This window comes from Ascaphus truei, chromosome 7 (genome assembly GCF_040206685.1).
Source record: "Ascaphus truei isolate aAscTru1 chromosome 7, aAscTru1.hap1, whole genome shotgun sequence".
Classification (NCBI taxonomy): Eukaryota; Metazoa; Chordata; class Amphibia; order Anura; family Ascaphidae; genus Ascaphus; species Ascaphus truei.
In genome coordinates this window covers 73,740,794-73,761,807 of record NC_134489.1, presented here as the reverse complement: position 1 = coordinate 73,761,807, position 21,014 = coordinate 73,740,794, and the positions used below count along the sequence as shown (strand labels likewise).

The 21,014-nt window shown below is 40.7% G+C and overlaps 1 protein-coding gene across 1 annotated transcript in view; it reads right to left on the bottom strand.

The window, feature by feature from the left end:
- Positions 1-21,014, bottom strand: part of LOC142499998 (dynein axonemal heavy chain 11-like) — a 362,984-nt gene that overhangs the window by 294,363 nt on the left and 47,607 nt on the right. The window contains exons 13-18 of the mRNA XM_075610053.1: positions 20,142-20,246; positions 15,150-15,542; positions 12,991-13,323; positions 11,398-11,652; positions 10,104-10,273; positions 9,153-9,372 (exon numbers count right to left, since the gene is read on the bottom strand). Of these exons, the coding sequence (XP_075466168.1) occupies positions 9,153-9,372; positions 10,104-10,273; positions 11,398-11,652; positions 12,991-13,323; positions 15,150-15,542; positions 20,142-20,246 (1,476 nt within the window). The remainder of the gene's footprint in view (positions 1-9,152; positions 9,373-10,103; positions 10,274-11,397; positions 11,653-12,990; positions 13,324-15,149; positions 15,543-20,141; positions 20,247-21,014) is intronic.

Genomic DNA, 21,014 nt, shown 5'->3' with positions numbered 1-21,014 from the left:
AATATCAAAATAGCTGTCTGTGAGTAGGTTACTGGCTAAGCACTTCTTACACCCTGGCTATGGTGAAAAGCTGTGTAATGCGGCAGGCATAAGTTTATAGGGGTCCATGTCAAGATGGATGAGAAGTAAACAGTGACACTATGCTCATTTTCATGTCATTACCCAGAATCCCTGGCTGCAGTGGAAGCACTGTTTCTTAAGAGATAAATGGGGAAATACAGGGTTGCAGACCTGTCTGAGACATGCAAATGCACCACATGTGGTATTTTTATTTACTGTACACTGTACAGTGGAGGGTTTTGACACCTGTTTTTTACCCACCATAACTTTTTTTAATGTCAGACTTATTTACCAAACTCTCATTAGAAGCAATTCCTTTAATAAATCTGGTTCAACTTGTTTGTCCCAGTTTTGCATTTGGGTGACTTAAGTAAATAATTCCTTTAAAAACAACCAGCATGATATGTAGAAGATACAATTCAGCATTCTTTTTTTTTTTTTTGTACTTCTAATCCCATGAACCCAAGAAGACAATTATCCCGGAGTCATGAAAGTGCAATCAATGCGTCCAAGTCAGCAACAGTCATTAGAGTCAATGGCAAATATCACTGATTCAGCCATGATAGCATGGATCAGCCTTTGAGGATTCCCAGCCAAATGTCTTGTTTCGTAACATCTCTCAGGATCAGTTTTTCTTTGATAAATCCAGTCCTGGTTTTTTTGCACCATTTATTGCAGCTCCCTTTCTACAGATGTTGCAAGCGCAGTTACATGTCTGTGAGGGAGACAGGGCACAATGAATTTTGGCTACAAATCTTTTTAAACATCCCAATAAAAGTGGAATTACAGTTATTTCAATTTAAACAATACTATTATAATATGCTTGTAATCGCCCTATTCTGATGCAGTCCCTAACATTTTAAAAGTATAGAGGCAGAATTGATTTAAAAAAAAGGATGCTGTGAAAAATGTCTTATGTTTCTGAATATTTAATACAAATGAGGTAGCAAAAATATTGAATTGACAATCATTTTTTTTTCATATCCAAAAAATAGTAATCCCTATCAACATATGTTTTATAATAATAATATATATATATATTTTTTTTTTTTTTAAAGAAGCCGTACATTATTTTGGACACTGAACTATATTTGTAAAAATATTTTTCCTATTACAGTATATCTAATGTATAAGGAATGAAAAAATGTTGTAAAATAAGATCTGTGTGATATATAAACTTTGTATTTGATTTATTTTCTATTTGGCATGCAGAAAAATAACAAACTAAGAATAAGAGAGACACAATACTGTACATTTATACAAGGAGAAGGGAAGAAATCACCTTCCGGCAAATTCAGCCTTTCAAAGGATATTACCATAGTAAAACATATTTTCACAGGAGGCATTTAGACTGCATGATAGATCTGAATTGAAAAGCGAGTAATCACTTGCAAAGGTCAGTCACTCCGTTACATGCTCAGCATAGGTCTATAAATTTCTAAGAAATCAAACATCAGAAAATCTCAAAAGCGTTCCTTCTTTTCTGAAAAATGGCTTTACATAAGGCTTAACTCAGTAGTAAAATTGTGCCCAAACAATTTCAAGCAGTTTGATACAATTAGTAAAATAACTCCAGCTTCTAATGAGCTATTCTTCTCCACTCTGGGGGGAGGCATATGTTTTTTTTCCTACGGGCAGAGATATTTGGGTGAGGAATCTTAACACCTTGTTTTGCATTACTTCTGCTTTCACGCATAGATGGCTTCTGTATCAATTGAAATTTGTTCATCACATTTTGTGATGGAAAGGAATGTGGAATTTTAAAAGTTTTACATTTTTTGCTGCCAACTTAAAATACAGAAGAAACATATTTGATGATTATGAAATAAAAAAAAGTATTCAGAATAAATGGAATTGGATCATACTGAGCATCAGAATATGAATGTATTGCTTGCTTTTTGATAAATAGTATTATACTTGTCTCTAGAGCCATCTGAACAGCAGCTAAATTACTTCTTCACTTTTAGGAACTCTTTAACCCAGGGTGTCTCAGACTTTCCATATCATGTACAATACCAACATCACCATTCATTTGGAGGGCTAACACATGTACGGTTATTTCTGCTCATCAACAGATTTATATATACTTATATAAAGGAAGAATGCCAATTTCAGAGAAAGAGCACTGCTAGAACAAGTGGTCTTGCTTTCAAATTGGAGGGTGGGAGGATCTGAGGAAACGTGAGGAAGAATGTCTTCATGGAAAGGGTGGCAAATTAATGAAATAGGCTCCCAACAGATATGGCGGTAGAGGGCGAGGTTAAACCGTAAGGGATTGTTGACGATGCGTGCAGTGGTGAAGACAGGAGACTTGCTTTGGAAAAATAACATGTAGGCTTTTATTTCGCCAAAGTGCATCAACAAAAAAAAAAAACACAGGCTTATTCTCAGCCACGGTGCAGCAAAACACAGGACAATATAAAGTATAGGGGTTTCCTAGGCCTAAGTTCAGCTTTCCCAGCATATGAAAATCCATATACAGACGAGACACCGAGTATTCTAAAGCTTGCCTTAAAATAGCCCGGTTACATTCTGGGTACGTGCTGGGTGTAACCTGGCTAGTTTAAGGCAAGTTTAAGGCATTTTTGCATTGACTAATGACCCGTAGGATTAACACAGCAGGGGTCCCTGGCAGTCCCATTCAGTTTGAATGGGACTGCCAGGGACCCCCGCTGTTAATCTGATGGGCCATTAATCAATGCAGAAATGCTGGGTCTAGTTTAAAGCAAGTTTAAGGCATGTACCTCGGTGTACCTGGGTCTTTTTGGCGATTGCCACTGGTTTGTGTTAGAATAATTGCAGTCTCTGCTGAACGTCTGTAGACATCCATGTAGGTATCTGGTGACACTTGGCATCAATGATATGGGGATATGGCCTGCACGCCCATGGTGTCTTTGGGATCAAGGACACGCACGTGTTGTCTGTACACAGACCAGAGAAGCACTTCCCTTTCCTGCCTTTTAAACCCTTACCAGACTTTTGTAACCAGGCATCCCCTGATAAACTCCCCTCTTGTTTGTGGGTAGCTAGGGCTACTTGCGGCCGAAGCCTGTCCCTCCACTTCCTCTCGAAGTCTTCACTTTTCTTCTTCTTTGACTTCCAATCCATTAACGCCCCATGCGTCTCCTCAGTATTTTATGTGTTTTCCACACTTTCTGACTTTCGAAGGGATCTATGGATCTAGTTCTCCTTAGTTCAAGGTCTTTTCCCAAAACCTTTACTCCTACTAGTAACTTTGGTTTTCCCGTTGGGGGGAATGATCTTGTACTCAAGACATGAAGCACAAACAGCTCATGGCCACAATGTGTAGTTGTGGTTTAAAATAACACTGGTGACAAAGTCCTTGTAAATGGTGTCCTTGAACAGTGCCTGAAAGTACTCGCTCTAGCTCAGCCCGCTTTGCCCCATCTCATTCCTCTCTGGCTTTTTGGCCAGTTAGCTCAGCCTGCCTCTGTCACTCGAGTTTTTCGAAGCACTGCTTTTCCATGATGCGCTTTGCTTCCTCAAGCCTGCGGAGGACTTCTCGCACAAAGTCGTCTTCCCATTTCTCCAACTCTTCTTTTATTCGCTTGGTGGCCAGTTTTCCCAAGTGTCGTGCTATCTCCTTTCCAACGTCATGGCAAGACCATCTGCATCTGGCTCAGCCTCCTTGAGCTGCAGCACGTCAACCTTGGTTCTTCTACTTTGCATTCTGTGGAAAGCAGACTGAAGTAGAGCAACAGCATTGCAGGTGCACATAGGAATGCACAGCTTGCTTGGATTTGACGTTGGACCAATATCTGTACTGAATCATACTCGCAGCTTTCTTTACATTTCTGTAGTGTCTTTGCACCTGATACTTTTTAACATTTGACTGGAGTGTAATCGCTCATTTCAAATCTCCATACTTCTTCCATTGTCATTGCATTCTCCAAACTGATTGAAGAACGCAGGCTGCCTGACTCTGCTGGCGATACTGATGAGCTTTCATCCCTATCTGGCAGCTTGTATGACGACAGTTGCGGAGCATTTATGTACATTGGTTTCTCGCTCCTTTCTTCTTTGTAGACAAGCTTTGTAGTATTTCTGAAGGGTCAGAACGCTTTCCTTCTTTCTCTCAGAATCTGATCTGAGAGTTCCATTTGAAGACATACAGTAAGGATATGTTCCCTTCATGCTTTAAAGCAGCCTCTGATTTTTCCAGTACTAACAGCAGCTCTGACTTTTCTTGTTCCATTTGCTTCTTCACCTTTTCTACTTCGTGAGGCTTCTCATTTCTTTCACATACCTGGTCAGTCAGATCTGAAACTTCCTCTTTCAGACTTCTGTTCTCTCTTTTTACAGCCTCTAAAATATTCAGGATCTTTTTATCCGCATCCTTCAATTTACACACCTCTGTGCTGAGACCGCAGACCTGGCAAGAGATTTCCAGCTCTGTGGCGAGTACGAACCTCCTCCTGAGAGACTCCAGTCTCCAGTTCACTCTGTCTGTGACTCCTCATACGTCTGTTTCAGGTTAGAAATCATTTTGTCAGAGTGACTGCTTCTGCTTCAAGATGGTAACAGTAGCGCTTGCCATCTCAAGATCAGTCATGGTGTTGTCCAACTCACTATGCAAGCGACGCCCTGTTATCTCCAAAGTTGTACGCTTAAGGTAAGTTTCAAACAGAAACCTCTGTAATTCGACCTTTGCTTCTTGCTCTTTATCCCATTTTTCAGGGAGATGATATCTGGCAGGCTGTAGTGCATTTTCAGTGCGGCTCAAGGAACCATTACTTATTTGTTCCGGGGTCCACTTCCCTGGTACAGCTTGTTGAAGGATTCTCACTGTTGGCACCGGATAAACTGCTCTTCTGGTTACATGTCTCCTGCTTTGGGCCCTCTGAAAAATCTGGCCTCCCCATGACGAATCCCCCAGTCACTCTAGACTGCAGAACATCTTGGCTCCCTTTTGACATCGCACGGTCATCTGTGTTTGTGCAACTTCCACAGTAAGCTGAGAAGCTCTTTTCTTTTTCTTCCGCTTTACCTTGTCAGATTTTAATGCATCAGTAGTACTGGGCTGTCCCTCTTTACTTGAAACTTCTGCACTTTCACTGCACCCACCATGCTTTGCTTGCGGTTGTAGTAGTTTGTTCCTCTCACTGCTGGTGTTGCTCTTGCCACCGCTGTTCATATTCACGGTTGTATGGATGTGACTCATCCAAGTGACCAAGCTCACTGCAGCCAAAATATATACGGAAATGTTGCCGTCGTGTCTCGCTCTCGCTATACAGGCTGTACTTCAGCAAACCACCAGTTAAACATTTCCACAGGGGTTTTTTTTTTGTGAATTTTCACTCCTGCTATGCAGCCATTTTGTGGCTTATTTGGGTCATTGTCTGTCATGATCGGGGTATGAGGGGTTAATGGGATCTGTGTATATGTGGATCTGTGTATATGTGGATCTGCATCCCCCAGCGTCAGCAGAATTGCCCCAGGTCTTAGATTAATTTCCCCATCAGTCTGTGTTATATTCCTGGATGTGTAGAAATCATGTCGGGAGGGAAAGGGTTAAACATATTGTGTATATGTTGATCTGTATCCCCCTGCTTCAGTAGAATTAATTGCTATGTTATGTATTAACATGGAGAGAGTGAGAAATGTTATTGTATTGTATTCCTGACAATGGATAAAGTGAAAAATATATATCTTTCATTGTATACATGCTATAACTGTGATATTTGGACACAAGTTAAATCCCACCTATAGCAGACTGCCCAGGGATTGTTAACCCCTTCTTACCAATAGAAAGTATGATTTCCCCATGTAATAGTTTATGCAATATTTTAATTCAGAAAGGCAGTGTGAGTTAGATGAGTCCTCTGATGTGTTAATGAGGCCATATGCTGATCAAAGGGGCAAAGACTCACCCCCCTTGAAGGTGCAGACCAGGTGTCACAACTAGGTGATAACCATTTCACCTGTCAAAAGTGACACCCTACATGAAAGACCCCTGCCCAATAAGCATTTTTGCTAGACAGGATGGCAACGAAGGCATCATGTCATAGTTTTTTATAAAGGGGCTGGCCAAGTAGCTACAGGGGAGGGTTGTATTAATGACGGGCTGGGTAAACCCAGATGTTTGCGTTACCTGGCAACCTGTGATTGGGACAAGATAATTGTTCACCAATAACTGAACTGCCATGGTAAGATTGGGGGTCTGCGTCTATATAGTTGTTTGCACCCCTTATTTCTGTGTTGGTTGCTTGTTGCTGTTGTTTTGTCGTGCTTGTTGTGACCTATAACAACTAAGGAGCTGCTACTCAGCTGAATATCTCCTTATCTAACCTCAGTAAGTGTAAATATTTCTGTAATGTTATTTGCTTGATGTATTGTCTGTTCTGCTCATAGGAAATAAACTCATTCAGTTTACTATATCCTAGTCTTCTTCAATCTGGCCCGGTTATTGTATATATGTGCTGTTCTCTCGTGACACTGTCTTTAGGAGTCCCCAGACTGTAGGGTTTGTTGCTTTATCCAGCGTAGTGTACCTCGTTTTTCTACTTTTATTCGTGGCTCTTTACATGTTTCTTTCACTGACTTTCAGAGGCTCTATAGCATCAATATTTTTCCTGTATATGCTTTCGTAGGTCAGCCTCTGAAGCATCCTACTCCTGTCGCACAGACTGTTTGCAGGAATTGTTGCAAAGGAAAAACATTTCCTGGTGGTCACTGGGCCCATTTGAAATCCAAGGGTCACTTCTAGCAGCCCACTTCTGATATTAAATGTAAGTGATGTGTGCAGAGGTAAAGACTGGAGACTTGCTTTGGGAAATAAAGGTAGGCTTTTATTGCACTAAAGTGCATCAACATAAAAACACAGGCTTTTCCTCAGCCAAGGTGCAGCAAATCACAGAATATAAAGTAGCAGATTTTCCAAGCCAAAGATCAGCTTCCATGGCGTATGACAGTCCATATACATCTATATAGATATCTGGTGTCTCTTGGCATCAAGGACACAGGGATATGGAGCAGATGTTCCTGAGGAAGCTGTTAGAGAACAGCGAAACGCGTTGAGCCAAGCCTTTAGTCCACCATAGCCCTGCTGCAAGTGAAGACGTGTGAGGTGTCTGCTGCATATACAAGCAATCGGCTGAGATTCATCTCCCCCGCACCCCACCGGTTGTCATCCCCCGTGCCGCCGGAAGTGACGTCAGACGCCATACCGCGACGGGGAGGTGGAAGCGAAGGGAAGCTATCCAGCCAGCACACCATCGCCAAAAAGCCCTGTACTGTCTCACGAAACTGCTACGGGAATACCTTTCAAGTACTTATTGTAAGTACGTTTGTGCACCTTGCGTGATGAGATAAAATCTGTACTTTATGGTCTATACTATAGTCCGTCTTTCGTTCATATTATCCTGCGTGAACCTGAGCTGTTATACCTTGAGATTATCCCGCATGAAGTTAACTACTATCAAGTTCCCCCCTCTGTGTATACCCCACACCGACGTCATCCTGACAGAGTCAGACCACTGCCTGTTTAAATCTTACATGCTGTAAGTAGGAATTGCATTAGAGCCAAGATTCACCCATTCTCCGCTTGTCTTAACATATTGCACTATTACTGTGTTTATTTTTTTATTTCTTGGTGTGTTCCTGAGAATACCGCTCCCTTCCCCCCCCCCCCTGTGGATCAAGTCTTCTCATGTAAGGAATCTGTACATATTCCTTGGAAGGTGGAGAAGCGTGTTCTTCTGGGATACACATCCCTTTTAAGTATTGCATTTGTTTTTTTGCACTTAAATTTATTAAGGTGTTTATTAGCGCCGGTACAAGTCATTTGGTTGCACTATGGCCTGTACATAGACCAGAGAGAGATGGAGAAACACTTCCCTTTCCTGCCTTTTAAACCCTTGCTAGAGTCAGATGGGCTTGTTAGTAGTTCTGCCTTCCTCCTGGCAGGGATTAACCACTGCCTGGCTAACACCCAAATGCTCTAGCTGCTGTAAACAGGCGTGCCCCTGTTACAGGGATAGACACAAGTCTACTAAATGTAAAAGAAACCAAATGACCCAACAGTGTCTGAGGTTTCACAGAAGATGAGGTAATAGGCAGACTAGGTCAACCAAGTGCTCCTTTTCTGACCTCATTTCCTAGTTTTACTGTATATTTCTTTCAAAAGCCCTGTACTTAAAAATAAGCATAAGCATCTCACAGTGATAGAAAAGTCACAGAATGCAGGAGAGAGTGGTCAAGTAAATGTTGAAAGGTTTCAGAAGCCACAACTCCACTTGAAAGTCACTGCTTTAGCTCATTCAGTTGCTAAGAGGTTTGTAATGCTGGACAGCAATCAATAAACCAGAAACATGCTATCTATATACACTTACTCCCAGTCATACGTTTCTAAACCATTTAAGAGAAAAAGATCTGACTTATTCAGAGACTTGTAAATGTCCTATTTAGAAGTTATGATTGAAACAGCTGGATCTTGTTACTATGGCCCACAGGAAGTTTAGTGTAAAAACATCCTTGTGTCAGGTTGGTTGAGAACTTTTACATTAATATGCAAATTATGTTATCGAGTGATTATGGCCGTCACATTTCAGCAATTATAGCTCTTTGGGTTCCTAGTTCATTTCAGAAACATAAGATCCTTTTCACATGCACTGTACAACATTATGAATTCTGCCTAATTACTTTAAAAATATTAGAGACTACACCAAAATAGGGCAATTCTATGTATGTTATAGTATTGTTCAAAATGAAATAATTGCAATTCCCCTTTTTATTGGGATTTGTTACAAGAATACACTGTGGCCTCTCTACCCCACATACCTTTAACTGAGCTTACGATATCTGCAGAAAGAGGGATGGGAAAATAAGGATTCTTGAAGGTATAGCTTGACAACAGATATTGGTTTAAATCTCCTATGTGTCTAGATGACTTGTGACGTACAAATTGTATATCATGAGTGCGCAGCCTAAGAAGGATTCATTGGCACATTCAATTCCAAATCTAATTGTCCAATTGCACAGCTCGGATGTTTATCCAATATTGTCCTTTGTAAGATTGAATACAGCAAATAATAGTAGCAAAAGAAAGTAGGATAATTGAAGGTAGTTCTTACTTCAAGCTGTGTGTAGATATGATCAGGTAGCTGTTGCTCATAACATCGAAGTAGTTCAGCAGTAGACTTTAAATGTCTGAAATACCCATCTGTTGATGGCCTATCGCGTATTGCCATCAGATGACCCATAGTTTCCACCAACACAGCATAGTCTTCTCCTTTCACTTTCTTGGCTAAGCCTTTCTCAGTTTGTTGAATAAACTCATCTAGCTCAATAACACTAAAAAAAAAATTTTTAGAGAAAAGAAGAAATCATAAAAAAAAACCTGTGTTCTTGCAATTTATAATTATTTAGAAATGAAACTGCCATATATTCAGAAAACTATAATTTATGCTATTCTAACATCCTTAACTGTGAATGAAAAGTAATGAAGGATCTTCCAGGAGTTAAGGGCTTTGTGAATGGCAGGAATCAATTGCAGATATTGTGCAGTTCTCAAAGTCACATTGATTCTGGAAAATAATACACATTTAGTGGGGTTGTGATACATAGCCATCTACAAAGGTGAAAGTCCCAGAATAATGGACAGTTGGGAATCACAGTCAACAAAACTTTTTAATTGAATAATTTTGACTTTAATGAGTGAGATTCACTTATTGAGGACAGTAATGCTATAAGTAATAATACTGTATCCGAAACCCTTCATCTAGATTATATATGGGGTGGCCAACTCCAGTCCTCAATGGCCACCAACAGGTCAGTTTTTAAGGTTATCCCTGCTTCAGCACAGCTGGTTCAGTCAAGGACTGAGCCACTGATTGAGCCACCTGTGCTGAAGCAGGGGTATCCTTAAAACCTGACCTGTTGGTGACCCTTGAGTTTGCCACTCCAGATCTAGATGATATGTTTAGCAGAACAACATGATTTATGGCTCTTGTTCCTATGCCATTTGTGCCACACTGTCTGTCCCTCCAATATTTTCCAAGAAAATCCACGAAGCTGTAATTTACCTGCATGTTACATGGTTCAGCAAATGCGCCTTAAACATCCAGCTCCATTTTTTGATGACGTTCATCAAAGACATTTTGAACGGTTTCACATTGACCAGGAGCCAACCATTAAAAGTCTTCTCATTTTCAAAGTCTCCTACTTCATTGAATAATAATTCATATATGTTGATCTTAGAAACAGAGAACAGGTCAGCAATCATTATTAAAGTAGTTGTTATTAATGTTTCAGGTTATATTTCAATATGGCTGCCCCTGTTAGACAATGGCATATTGTCCATCTTCATTTACAACGTTTGTTTACATTGGCACGGCATGAAATAATGTTGGTTTATAGCACTCTGGGATGGTCCAATGACAGAAATATGTACATTTGCTTCTGCCACTATAGCTCATTCATAAAACATGCTCATATGACAACACATTATGGAAACGCAATCATCCTAAAAAGAATCTACCATCCAATATCCAGCGCTCCAGTGTGTTCAGTCTTTAGCCAACGCAAAAAGTTCTCATTTGCAGAACTACAATTTTACAATTAATATATATTTTAAATGCCCACAAAGGGAGGTCCTCCAGAGCATAGCCATACTATTTTTATTTCCAGGGACCACCCAGTTCCTGAGATAATTACCCATGTAGTTGCTGGGGTTTTTGTCTGCCATTCAGGGAAATTAACTGGGCCGCCAAATCGGCTTTAATCCTGCAGGCCAATAGGAAGCTCAAAGGTCATTGAGGGGAAGACATTGTGGCTAGTGGATGACCCATGTGGCCATCTTTGAATATACAGGAAGAATACGGTCAACTAAACTGGTAAGTATCTCAAAAAATGGGGGGGTCCCCAGGGCCTGAAAATAGGGCAGTTCAGCTCTAGACGGTGCCCTGATTCTAAGTGTGTAAAAACAATCTATATGAAAAATTAGGGGGATTGCTGCATTAAAAATAATTCTATACACAAAAATAAATGCAATGATAACTCATATCAATTGATATTTAATGTGGGGTATTTTTCACTGAAAATGTTTTCCATGCACAGGCAGCCTGATACCTTTTGACCAATACTTAGCTTGCAGTATACAAAGCTTTCAAGTCGCACTTGGTTCTTCTTTATTTAATAGCAATTATTTAGATGAACAGGGGTTACATACATATTGGAATATGTTGGCTTCCCAGTTACAATAGAGAGATGATGTTCAGCCTCAAGGCAGTTGTTACCAGTGGATGTGTGCGAAAAACGATAATGTTTTCCACTGGGTGACAATTTAAATGGTGTCATTTGTTTCAGCCGCGCTCGTACCTGTTTCTTGAAGTGCTCTAACTGTGGAGCACATTTTTGCACTTCATAATCTGCATACAATTCCATCTCTTCGGTGTTGAGAAACCGCCCATAGATAAGGAACTGCTTCATGAATTCGTTTTTATCATCCGTCCACAAATAGCTGTACTTTCTAAAGTGTCTTTGATACTCTTTCACATTAACAATGGTCGAATGCACCCTACTCATAATTTCTCGATGCATTTCTTCCAGCTTCCCCATCTCATCAACATCTTGCTACAAGCGGGAAATAAAAATGAGTTGTGTAAAGACAATGATTATTTTCCCGATCAAGAAACCGAATATAGAAATGGATCTGCAAAAACAAAATCTACCATCCAATATCCAGAGTACTAGCTAACAGTAGTCACATCCAAGAGCTTTATCATATATTCTATTCCAAATGTATTAGTATTGACCAAAGTGCACTGCTTTTGAACCAGATATATAGAGAGCAATGACTATGCAGAAACAAGTTATACGGCGTGCTATTAGGAGGCATAATGATTGTGACAAAATGTACTGAAATAAAATAACTACAAGTGTAAATGTGCCAGAATGCATCAGTATCTCAACTTTTCAATATGCTGCCATCCACTTCATAAGCAATTGGGTTACATAAACGTTTTATTTTCTATATTGGAGGAGTTATTGCATGAAATACTTATATTCATAATGACACAGAAGTTATTCAGTATTACTGTATGTCATTTATAAAATAACCATGTTTTCTGCACAATTAAGAGTCTTTTATGCTGTGATTAACAACACTAAATCTCTCACACTGTGCTTAGAGAACATCAGTGTCTTCTGAGTATGTGTTAAAAGGGTAGTGCTGGATAGAGATGGGTGAATTTTTGGGGCGGATTTGGATCCGCAGCACATCGGCCAGTTCCTTTTGGTCAGCGGATTTCAGTGGATCAATCGCAAAAAGGGCGATTTGCGTTTAGCGTATTTCTTATTATTATTATTGCCGACACACTCCGCGGATTCCACAATCGGTTGATGATGAGTTGCTGAATCTGCGAATTTGATTCTACAAATCCGTCAACGAATCCTATAGCGGTGTTTGATGAATCCGCGCGGATTAAAACCGGCCAGGTCCGTGTGCGGATTTTACACTGTAAAACGGATTTTGGGGCAGGGGAAATGTGACAAAATCCGGGAAATGGATTTAGGCGGAATCGCCCCTCTTTAGTGCTGAATCCAAATTATTTCATTAAGTAGCTATCACAGAGCATTGCATCTAAATGTGCAAGGTTTCACACCAGATATCCTCTAAAGAAACCTTTCAGAAGAATGCATGTACATGGGGTGGCCAACTCCAGTCCTCAAGGGCCACCAACAGGTCAGGTTTTCAGGATATCCCTGCTTCAGCACAGGAGGCTCAATCAGTGTCTCAGTCTTAAACTGAGCCTTCGACGGAGCTACTGATTGATCCACCTGTAAACCTGACCTGTTGGTAGCTCTTGAGGACTGGAGTTGGCTCCCCTGGTACATACTGTAGGTCCCTGCAGGAAACTGTGTTTAAACATCAACATTCGAAGAAACAAGACATGCAATAATGTAACATACCTGGTACGTTGGTTTTCCAAGGTGTGTCGCCACTCGTGTTATAAAAGATGCAATTCTGTATGTATCTCTAAGTAAACCCTCTATAATGTTAGAGAAATTACCACTAATGTTAAGGTCCAAGGAAGGTTTATAAGTCATTTCACTTCCATTAAGAACAAGCTCTACTTCAAACAAGGGAGCATTTTTAAACGATGGCTCGGTATGATCAATCAGGTACTGAAGTGAACACTTGACCGCTCTGTACAATCCTTCTAAAATGATGTGGTCTATGTACTCGGTGTATGCCTTCCATTTAGGAGAAGGAGGATCTGCTTGGAACAGCTGCTGATTGTGCTGAAAAAGTAATGTATGAGTTCACATGCGAACAAGATGTTAACACTACAACCTGTTAACGACTACAACCTGGCAAGAAAATCATGGGCGCCTCAAGTTCATTTTGGTGAGTAATAACATAGTAACAAAGTATTTGGCATTATATGCATTATCATTCAGTAGTGTAGGTTTTTTTAATATTTTGCCTTTGCTCCCAATGACCGGTGCTAGAATCATCGCGTTTGTGTTGGTGTATTTGGAGTCCCTGGCTTCCCTGCGCTCCGGCTGGCGGTAATTTCAAGTGTTAGCAATCATTGCATGAGGGAGAAAAGGACATGCAGGCATTGGATGCCTTTATATCTTGCTGCCAATTCATGGTGAACCTGGGCTGTTTACATCCACTCTGCAAACCTGGGACTCATCCTACCACCGCAGATGACCACAATAGAGATTTCTCTCCCACGAATGGTTCTGTTTGAAATCCTGTAAGTGCACATTCTTATGGGTTGCTGATTTATTAAATAAATGTACCTTATTTTTTACTCAGTTACGTGCTATGGAGCTTGCGCTTTTGTTTGTTTTTTGTTCATAGATATATAGATACAGTATATAGATATAACAATACATCATCTGTTTTAATTTTCTCAATCAGGTATTCAACATTATGAGATGCGCCAAAAATAAATTTTCAACAACAAAATTGTGTCATACAGTATGTATTAAGTCTTCATACATACAATGCACATTTTATAAAGCACTCTCTTTTTAGTGCAAACATTTTGATGCACAAAATTATTTCAAATGTAATCTAAGCACATAGGCCCCAAATGTCATAACAATGTTTTCCTCAACATGCTGTACTTTGTAACAATATGGGGTTTCTCCGTGGAATTCTGCCGGTTCATGTGAACCTGTTACTAAAATTTCACAAGTTCGGCGAACCGGTGCTTAATTCTCTTACCTTCAATCACCTGTCCGGGCGTCGGGCGGCGTCTGGCAGCATCTCCCTGTATATCCTCTCAATATGGCTGCACGGCGTCAAATGGTGCCGCATTGCCATGCTAACGGGAACGCCACGTGACCTCATCACGTGAAGTCCGTTGCTATGGCAACCAGACACTACGTGATGTCACAACGTTATGCTGCGTCGTGTTGTCATGGCAACGCGGTGCCACGTGTCGCAGAGCGGCCATTTTGAGAAGGGAAATAAATGCCAAAGATGCTGTTAGATGCCACCCGCTGCCCAGGTAAGAAACGGTTGTTAAAAAAATGTAATGCCACCACTGGGGTATCTCCATATGCTTCTATCCCTCACAATATTTCTTTACTTAGAAAAAGTCTAAACCAAAGTAGCCTTAACCCAGGCCCTTACCATGATTATTCCGTGAGGTATCTGGTCATGCTGCCCTCTAATCCAGGGGTGCTCAAACTGTGGGGCATGAGATTTTCTGGTGGAGCGCGGCGGCCCTGCGTTCTTCCCCAAGGCATTTAAATGAAATGCCAGGGAGCGCACGCGAGGCTTCTGTAACTTTCCTTATCTGGTCTCCGGCGGCTTCCAGCGATGGCGTCGCCATGGTAACGCGGTTTCAAATGATGCCGCATTGCCATGGCAACGCGACGTCGTGACATCAGAAGACGCTGGACACCAGGTAAGGGGGGGGGGGGGCGGGAGAAGGCTGAAAAGTTTGCGCACCACCGGCTCTAACCCACAGTATTGACCTACAGGAAAGTTCCTCCACCCAGAGAAGCTCTCAACGATACTTTGGAGCTACTTAAGTTGTAGCAGTGATGGTTAAAAGCGCTAAGCAATACTACTGAATGTTGTACACCCAGATATTCGTCAATACCTGAACAAGTTCTTCAATCTTTTTCCCAATATCTTTTGCTATCAGGTATTGTTTGGCTGTTCTTTCCTTTTCCCTGAGGCCCAGAAGTGAGACACTTTTACCATTTTTTCTCACAATGAATGAATTGTCACTTAGCCTGTTCATTAGAGACTGCATCATTTCCACATTTTGTTTAGCTTTTAAAACTTGGCTATCCACATTATAAACAAGGTCTCTGGTTTCTTGAATGTAACCTTCCAGATCCTCTGTCTGCCACGTCAGAAGTGTGAGTGCAGGCTTTAGCTTTTCATCGATAGCTTTCAGTTCGTCCTGTATAAGCTCTCTTTCCACTTGCAAGATTGTGTTCTGTAGCCTATTGAACCATTGTGTTATGAGATTCAGGTTTCCGATATGCTGTTAAAGAAAACCAGTATTCAGTGATTTCAAAAGTGTTTCATGCTGGCTTTGTTTATTAAGACAGTCTGCTGCAAATATGATTTTTTTATTATTAGACGGTACAAGAGAAGCATAAACCTTTGAGTGAAGGATGGGGCAGCAGAGCATTAGTGATCCTTGCAGAGCTACATGGGTTAATTTAAATAAAGTACTTACAATTTCATGCAGTGCTATGCACAACAGAATGTACAGGTTACTACACTGTACTGTACGTAGCTCAAAGGCCCAGATACACAAAACTTCGTTATTGACTTAATGAGGCGTTAACTTGAGTTAACGCCTCATTAAGTGCCAACGGGTATCTTCAAAGCTCAATAACGCTGTGTTAAGTGCTCATTTCAGCTGTAACGAGCCCTTGCGTTACGATAACGGGCGTTAGGTTCAACGATATGCAAAAGAGCTATTCCTTCTAACAACGCCTATTCACAAAGCTCCTATTCAGAGTTAACGCCAAGATTTAACGAGACAGACTATTCTTGACGAAGCTTGATGCGAAACGCGCTGAATAGGAGGAGAGTGCAGAGACAGGTATCGGTCATCTTGTACCAGAGTGACGTTGATGATCTTCTGGAACTGATAGATGGAGAGGATTGGCCGGTGAGATCCTGGTAGCTAGACAAAGACTATCCTGCCTGCCCTCCCTTTTGTTGTTTTAACTACTGTGTGTTGTAAGATTTTATTAAAGGTTACCCTATTATTTGTCATTCTACACTTATCATTTCCCTGCTTTTCTTCCTATGGTCCTTGGGATTTCAATAGCTATATATCTTGGAGAGTACTGTATCTTTGAGAATTTCTTGAAGACCTTCCCCATGGTGTCTGATCCAACTGGGTTGTTAGACGTTTTGAAGTGCCTGATACTCCCTTGGGGACATGTGAGTGCATAAGATATAGCCCATACAGATTCGATTTATTATTGCAATAATTACTACACTATATTGGATTTCTTGCTTATTCTCTTTTTCTGTCTGGAATTTTAAGCTCCCTACGACATGGCCTTAACCCCTATCTAAAAGGGCTCCAATAGAAAGCCTGGATCTAGCTGAGACCAGCAGGGAGCTGGTTAATTGCAGCTACAGACAATCAGCTAGTCTCCACCTGGCTCAGTCAGGTAGAAAAGCCTCCTGCATAAACTGTTGGAGGGCTCTCTAGCACTAAGGAGGTGTGTGCTGATCAGAGAGGGATCCCAGCGAACCAGAACCTCTATTCCAGGACACAGCGGACCCTGGAATCCGCTCCCGAGGGTGCACCTCACGGACACCAACCCAGGTACTTTGGGTCAGAGGTTGGTAAGAGGCCTATCCTCCCAGCCTTGCAGATGGGGACTGGGAAGCATGAGTTAACCCTTACAAAGGGACAGGCTGTTTGTTAGTTCTGCATGCTGATATAAAGCTGTACGGTTTAAAGCCGCGGCTAAATATAAGCCAACGTTTATTTTCACTTAAATACGTCTCCCTGGTTATACCTCTGCACTTGTCTCCTACACTCCCCTTATACTGAGGAGACTTTTCCAAAGAGGAACTAACTGGACGGTTTTTATTTGGGTTTTTGAGTAGCAAATGTATGCACTTTCAGTCTACTTTATATTGTTTTGGATACTGTGATTATTACTGTTTGACTTATGTTTATTATCACTTTTTGAGCACGTCTTTTATCACTAACTTGGTTATCCAATTCTTATCACATATTGTTCACAACACAGGATATTCACTTTCCCATTTAGTAGCACCCTTCTTATTTTCTCGTTTGTTAGTTAGATCACACCTGAAAATGGCATTAGACCTCTCCAGACCCTGAAATATGGGGTTTTCATAGACACACATGTTGTTTCAGGGGATATATACAGAACTTGGGAATCTAATAAAATAGGTGGGTCTCTATCTCAAACCCCATATTTCAAGTTGTGGATGAAGCTAGCGCCACCTTTAGGTAAAACAGGCATAACAGGAGTACTTTTAACCTAACGTGAAGCAGTGCTCACTTAATATGGTGTTAAGCCTATTCTAATGACATCAGTAACAGCCATTGTTTTTGCGTATACTTCGATTTTTGGATTTGCATTAGGGAAAAGAAGTCAGGTGCTGATTTTGATAAGATGACGTAATGACCCCGATTTAAGGGAGCTTTGTGCATCTGGGCCAAAGAGTGCACTTTCTTTTTAGAGGTCTAGGGGATTAGACAAGTGCACCAATGCCGATCAGTCACTACAGCATGGAAACTCCCATTCAAGTCATTGGAGTTTCTGTGTGGCCGGCGCTATTGCACTTGAATAAGTAACTCCCATAATAACCACCTAGAAGAACCGCAGAGTATGACCTTTCTTTAACCAGTGATCTACCACTTCAAAGGCAATGAGGATTCTCTGCTTCTCAAATTATTGCAAGATATGAAAACTCTGCAGCTTTTCCAGTGCTCATAACAAAATAATTACATTGCAGCTCTACTGATGACTACAATTTATTGAAATAAGGGCATCATTGTAAATAATATTTTGAATACAAGAGTTAGAATGAATCCCCTTACATATCAATTGTTCACTTTGATGTTAGGAGAGACTGCACTTTCTAGATGCTTTGTAGGTAGCACTATTGAAAAGATTGTCATCCACTGAACACCAGCCCAGGTATGAACCAGAGACATGGACAATATCTCCACCCTAAGTGAGCTGCCTCACTTATCATTTTCAACTATAAAATACTGTAGGAGTTCAACATCAATTTTCTTGTTCATCATTGTTTGCATGTCTTCAAAGGGCCTCTGAGCTGAGATGTAAGGAACGCTGCTACAATTTTTTGCAGGTTCTAGCTCAGAGCTCTACTAAGTATTGAAGATCAGATCCCCACAAATCCCACGGCCCTAACAGAAGTTTTCTTCTCAGTTCTTACTTCAGTTGGGCGTCCCCCAAAGTAGGACTATCCTAGTGTTGGTACTTGGAGTCATCACACAATTCAAGCCACAAAAAAAAATGGCGGTGGTCTTGGCAACCAATCAATGAGGGGAACAATGCACATCAATTGGGAGAGCAGGACAGTTACTTTAAGATATTACAAATAAATATTTTAAGTATGTAATACAGGATGTTCAGCGCTCGTGCTGCAGATGATTGGTAATGGAAAATCCCTTTGCTGCACGTGTGTGGAGCGTCTCCCTAGGCAGCTCCCACCTCAAGGTGATTCCCCCTTAAAAAGGGGGGAAGACACCCTGAAAAACAAAAAAAGAAAAATGCACACAATGCGCACCAGGGATTAAATAATTGTCATTTATTAATAAAAATACACAGATAATACTGAGGGGATCCAACCCCACCTCAGAAACAAATGTTACACAGCTATGTTTCAGTGACCATACACATGAACCCTGAGATACAAATATCCCTGAACAGTATAACACATAACATACAATAAAAAGCAAAAATAATCAATTTAAAACAATAATCCAAGGTAGTATAAGGTGAGACCACCATAGAGGACTATCAATAGCTGACATGGGGAGACGGAAACTCACACTGAAGCAGAAATGCGGGTCCACGGTGACCGTATGAAGATCCGGATCACGGCACCGCAGAGATGGAAACACTGCACTACGTAGTGCGAAACGCCTAGAGGTCACGACAGGTCATCCTGCGCGTGTTTGCTGACGGGCTGAGACGGTGCCTGCAAGAAGCACATGCAGTGTTTCCATCTCTGCGGTGCCGTGATCCGGATCTTCATACGGTCACCGTGGACCCGCATTTCTGCTTCAGTGTGAGTTTCCGTCTCCCCTTGTCAGCTATTGATAGTCCTCTATGGTGGTCTCACCTTATACTACCTTGGATTATTGTTTTAAATTGATTATTTTTGCTTTTTATTGTATGTTATGTGTTATACTGTTCAGGGATATTTGTATCTCAGGGTTCATGTGTATGGTCACTGAAACATAGCTGTGTAACATTTGTTTCTGAGGTGGGGTTGGATCCCCTCAGTATTATCTGTGTATTTTTATTATTAAATGACAATTACTTAATCCCTGGTGCGCATTGTGTGCATTTTTCTTTTTTATATTTTAAGTATGTCTTTAGCTAAAATAACAGTGAGATAGGAGATCCAGAGCACTATGGATTTTTTAAAAGAAATGTATTCTTTCAGTGGCACATACGACGTTTCGAAGTGCACAGAGTTCTTTCTCAAGTGACTGGCCAGTCGTGTGTGCCACTGAAAGAATACATTTATTTTCAAAAATCCGTAGTGCTCTGGATCTCCTATCCCACTGCTGTATACTCAGGATCTCACCCAGACAGGTTTTCCCTGAACCAGGTTGCACCGGTACTATTCTAAATGCAAGTATTTTTGCTTATATTGCTCACATTACTTATGGTGTGCAAGACTATACTCTTTACATTTAGGTTGTACTGCTTGTCTGAAAAAGAAGTAACTATGCATCACCCTATGTTCAAAAGACATAAATTAATCAGTTAGAAATGTTCACGTTTTATGCTGTACACCACTGATAAATATACTAAATACACTGTATTGTCAAGCAAGATGTTATCTGTACTAAATACAGCAATGTTCGCCATACCTTATGGAGCGTTTTTCTTTTAACGTATAATTCCTTTGCCTCTTCTGGAATGTTGGAATGTTTCTGAATCTCTAGGTATTTTACCTCACGAAGGACAGCTACCAGCTAAGCAGAAAATATTGAAAACCAACAGGTATTTACGAAAATATAACTTCTGTTATTTAGTAGAGAAAAACAAATGCCGGAACACAGAATATGGCACAAGAATAGGGACAATATCAACAAATGTTGGGGTATGCTAGTGAAGAATAAGCAATGATTAAAGAATAGAAAGGCATGGAAACTCAAATATAAGAGAAAATAGTCATCTTTTGGTCCTGATATAAGACCAGAATGTTGGTATTTCGTTAAACCCCGTCACTGCCAGAGTGGCCAGCAACAGTTTGATTTGGCAACCAATGGGTTAATGTGGAAGTAAATTGCCATATTTGTACTTCTGTTTTAGCGCGGCTCTGTCTTATTCTTCTTTTCCTCACTTCTGTATTTAACTACTGCATAGAAAGTGAATAATTTAAACTATAAAAGCAAGAAAGAATTCATTTGTAGGTGTACAGTATTGCCAATAAGAAATATATAAAACAGTATAATAATATATCGTGTATCTGCAACAAAGTGGAAGCTCTCAGTCATATAACTACCGACCAGGGCACCTTGCATAGAGAAGACCTTCTTCAAGACTTTCTTTGAGATTATATATCTCTTATATTTAAATCATCTCACCACCGAGCCTGTCATTGAGTCTGGATTGCCAGCTCTGTGCTTACAGTGGTCTACAGACATGTGTTATGAAGAGAACAAACCAGGGCACCATCATTTAACTCATTAGATATGTTAGTATTTAACTTCGCTTGATATTCCACCCTTATTTTATGT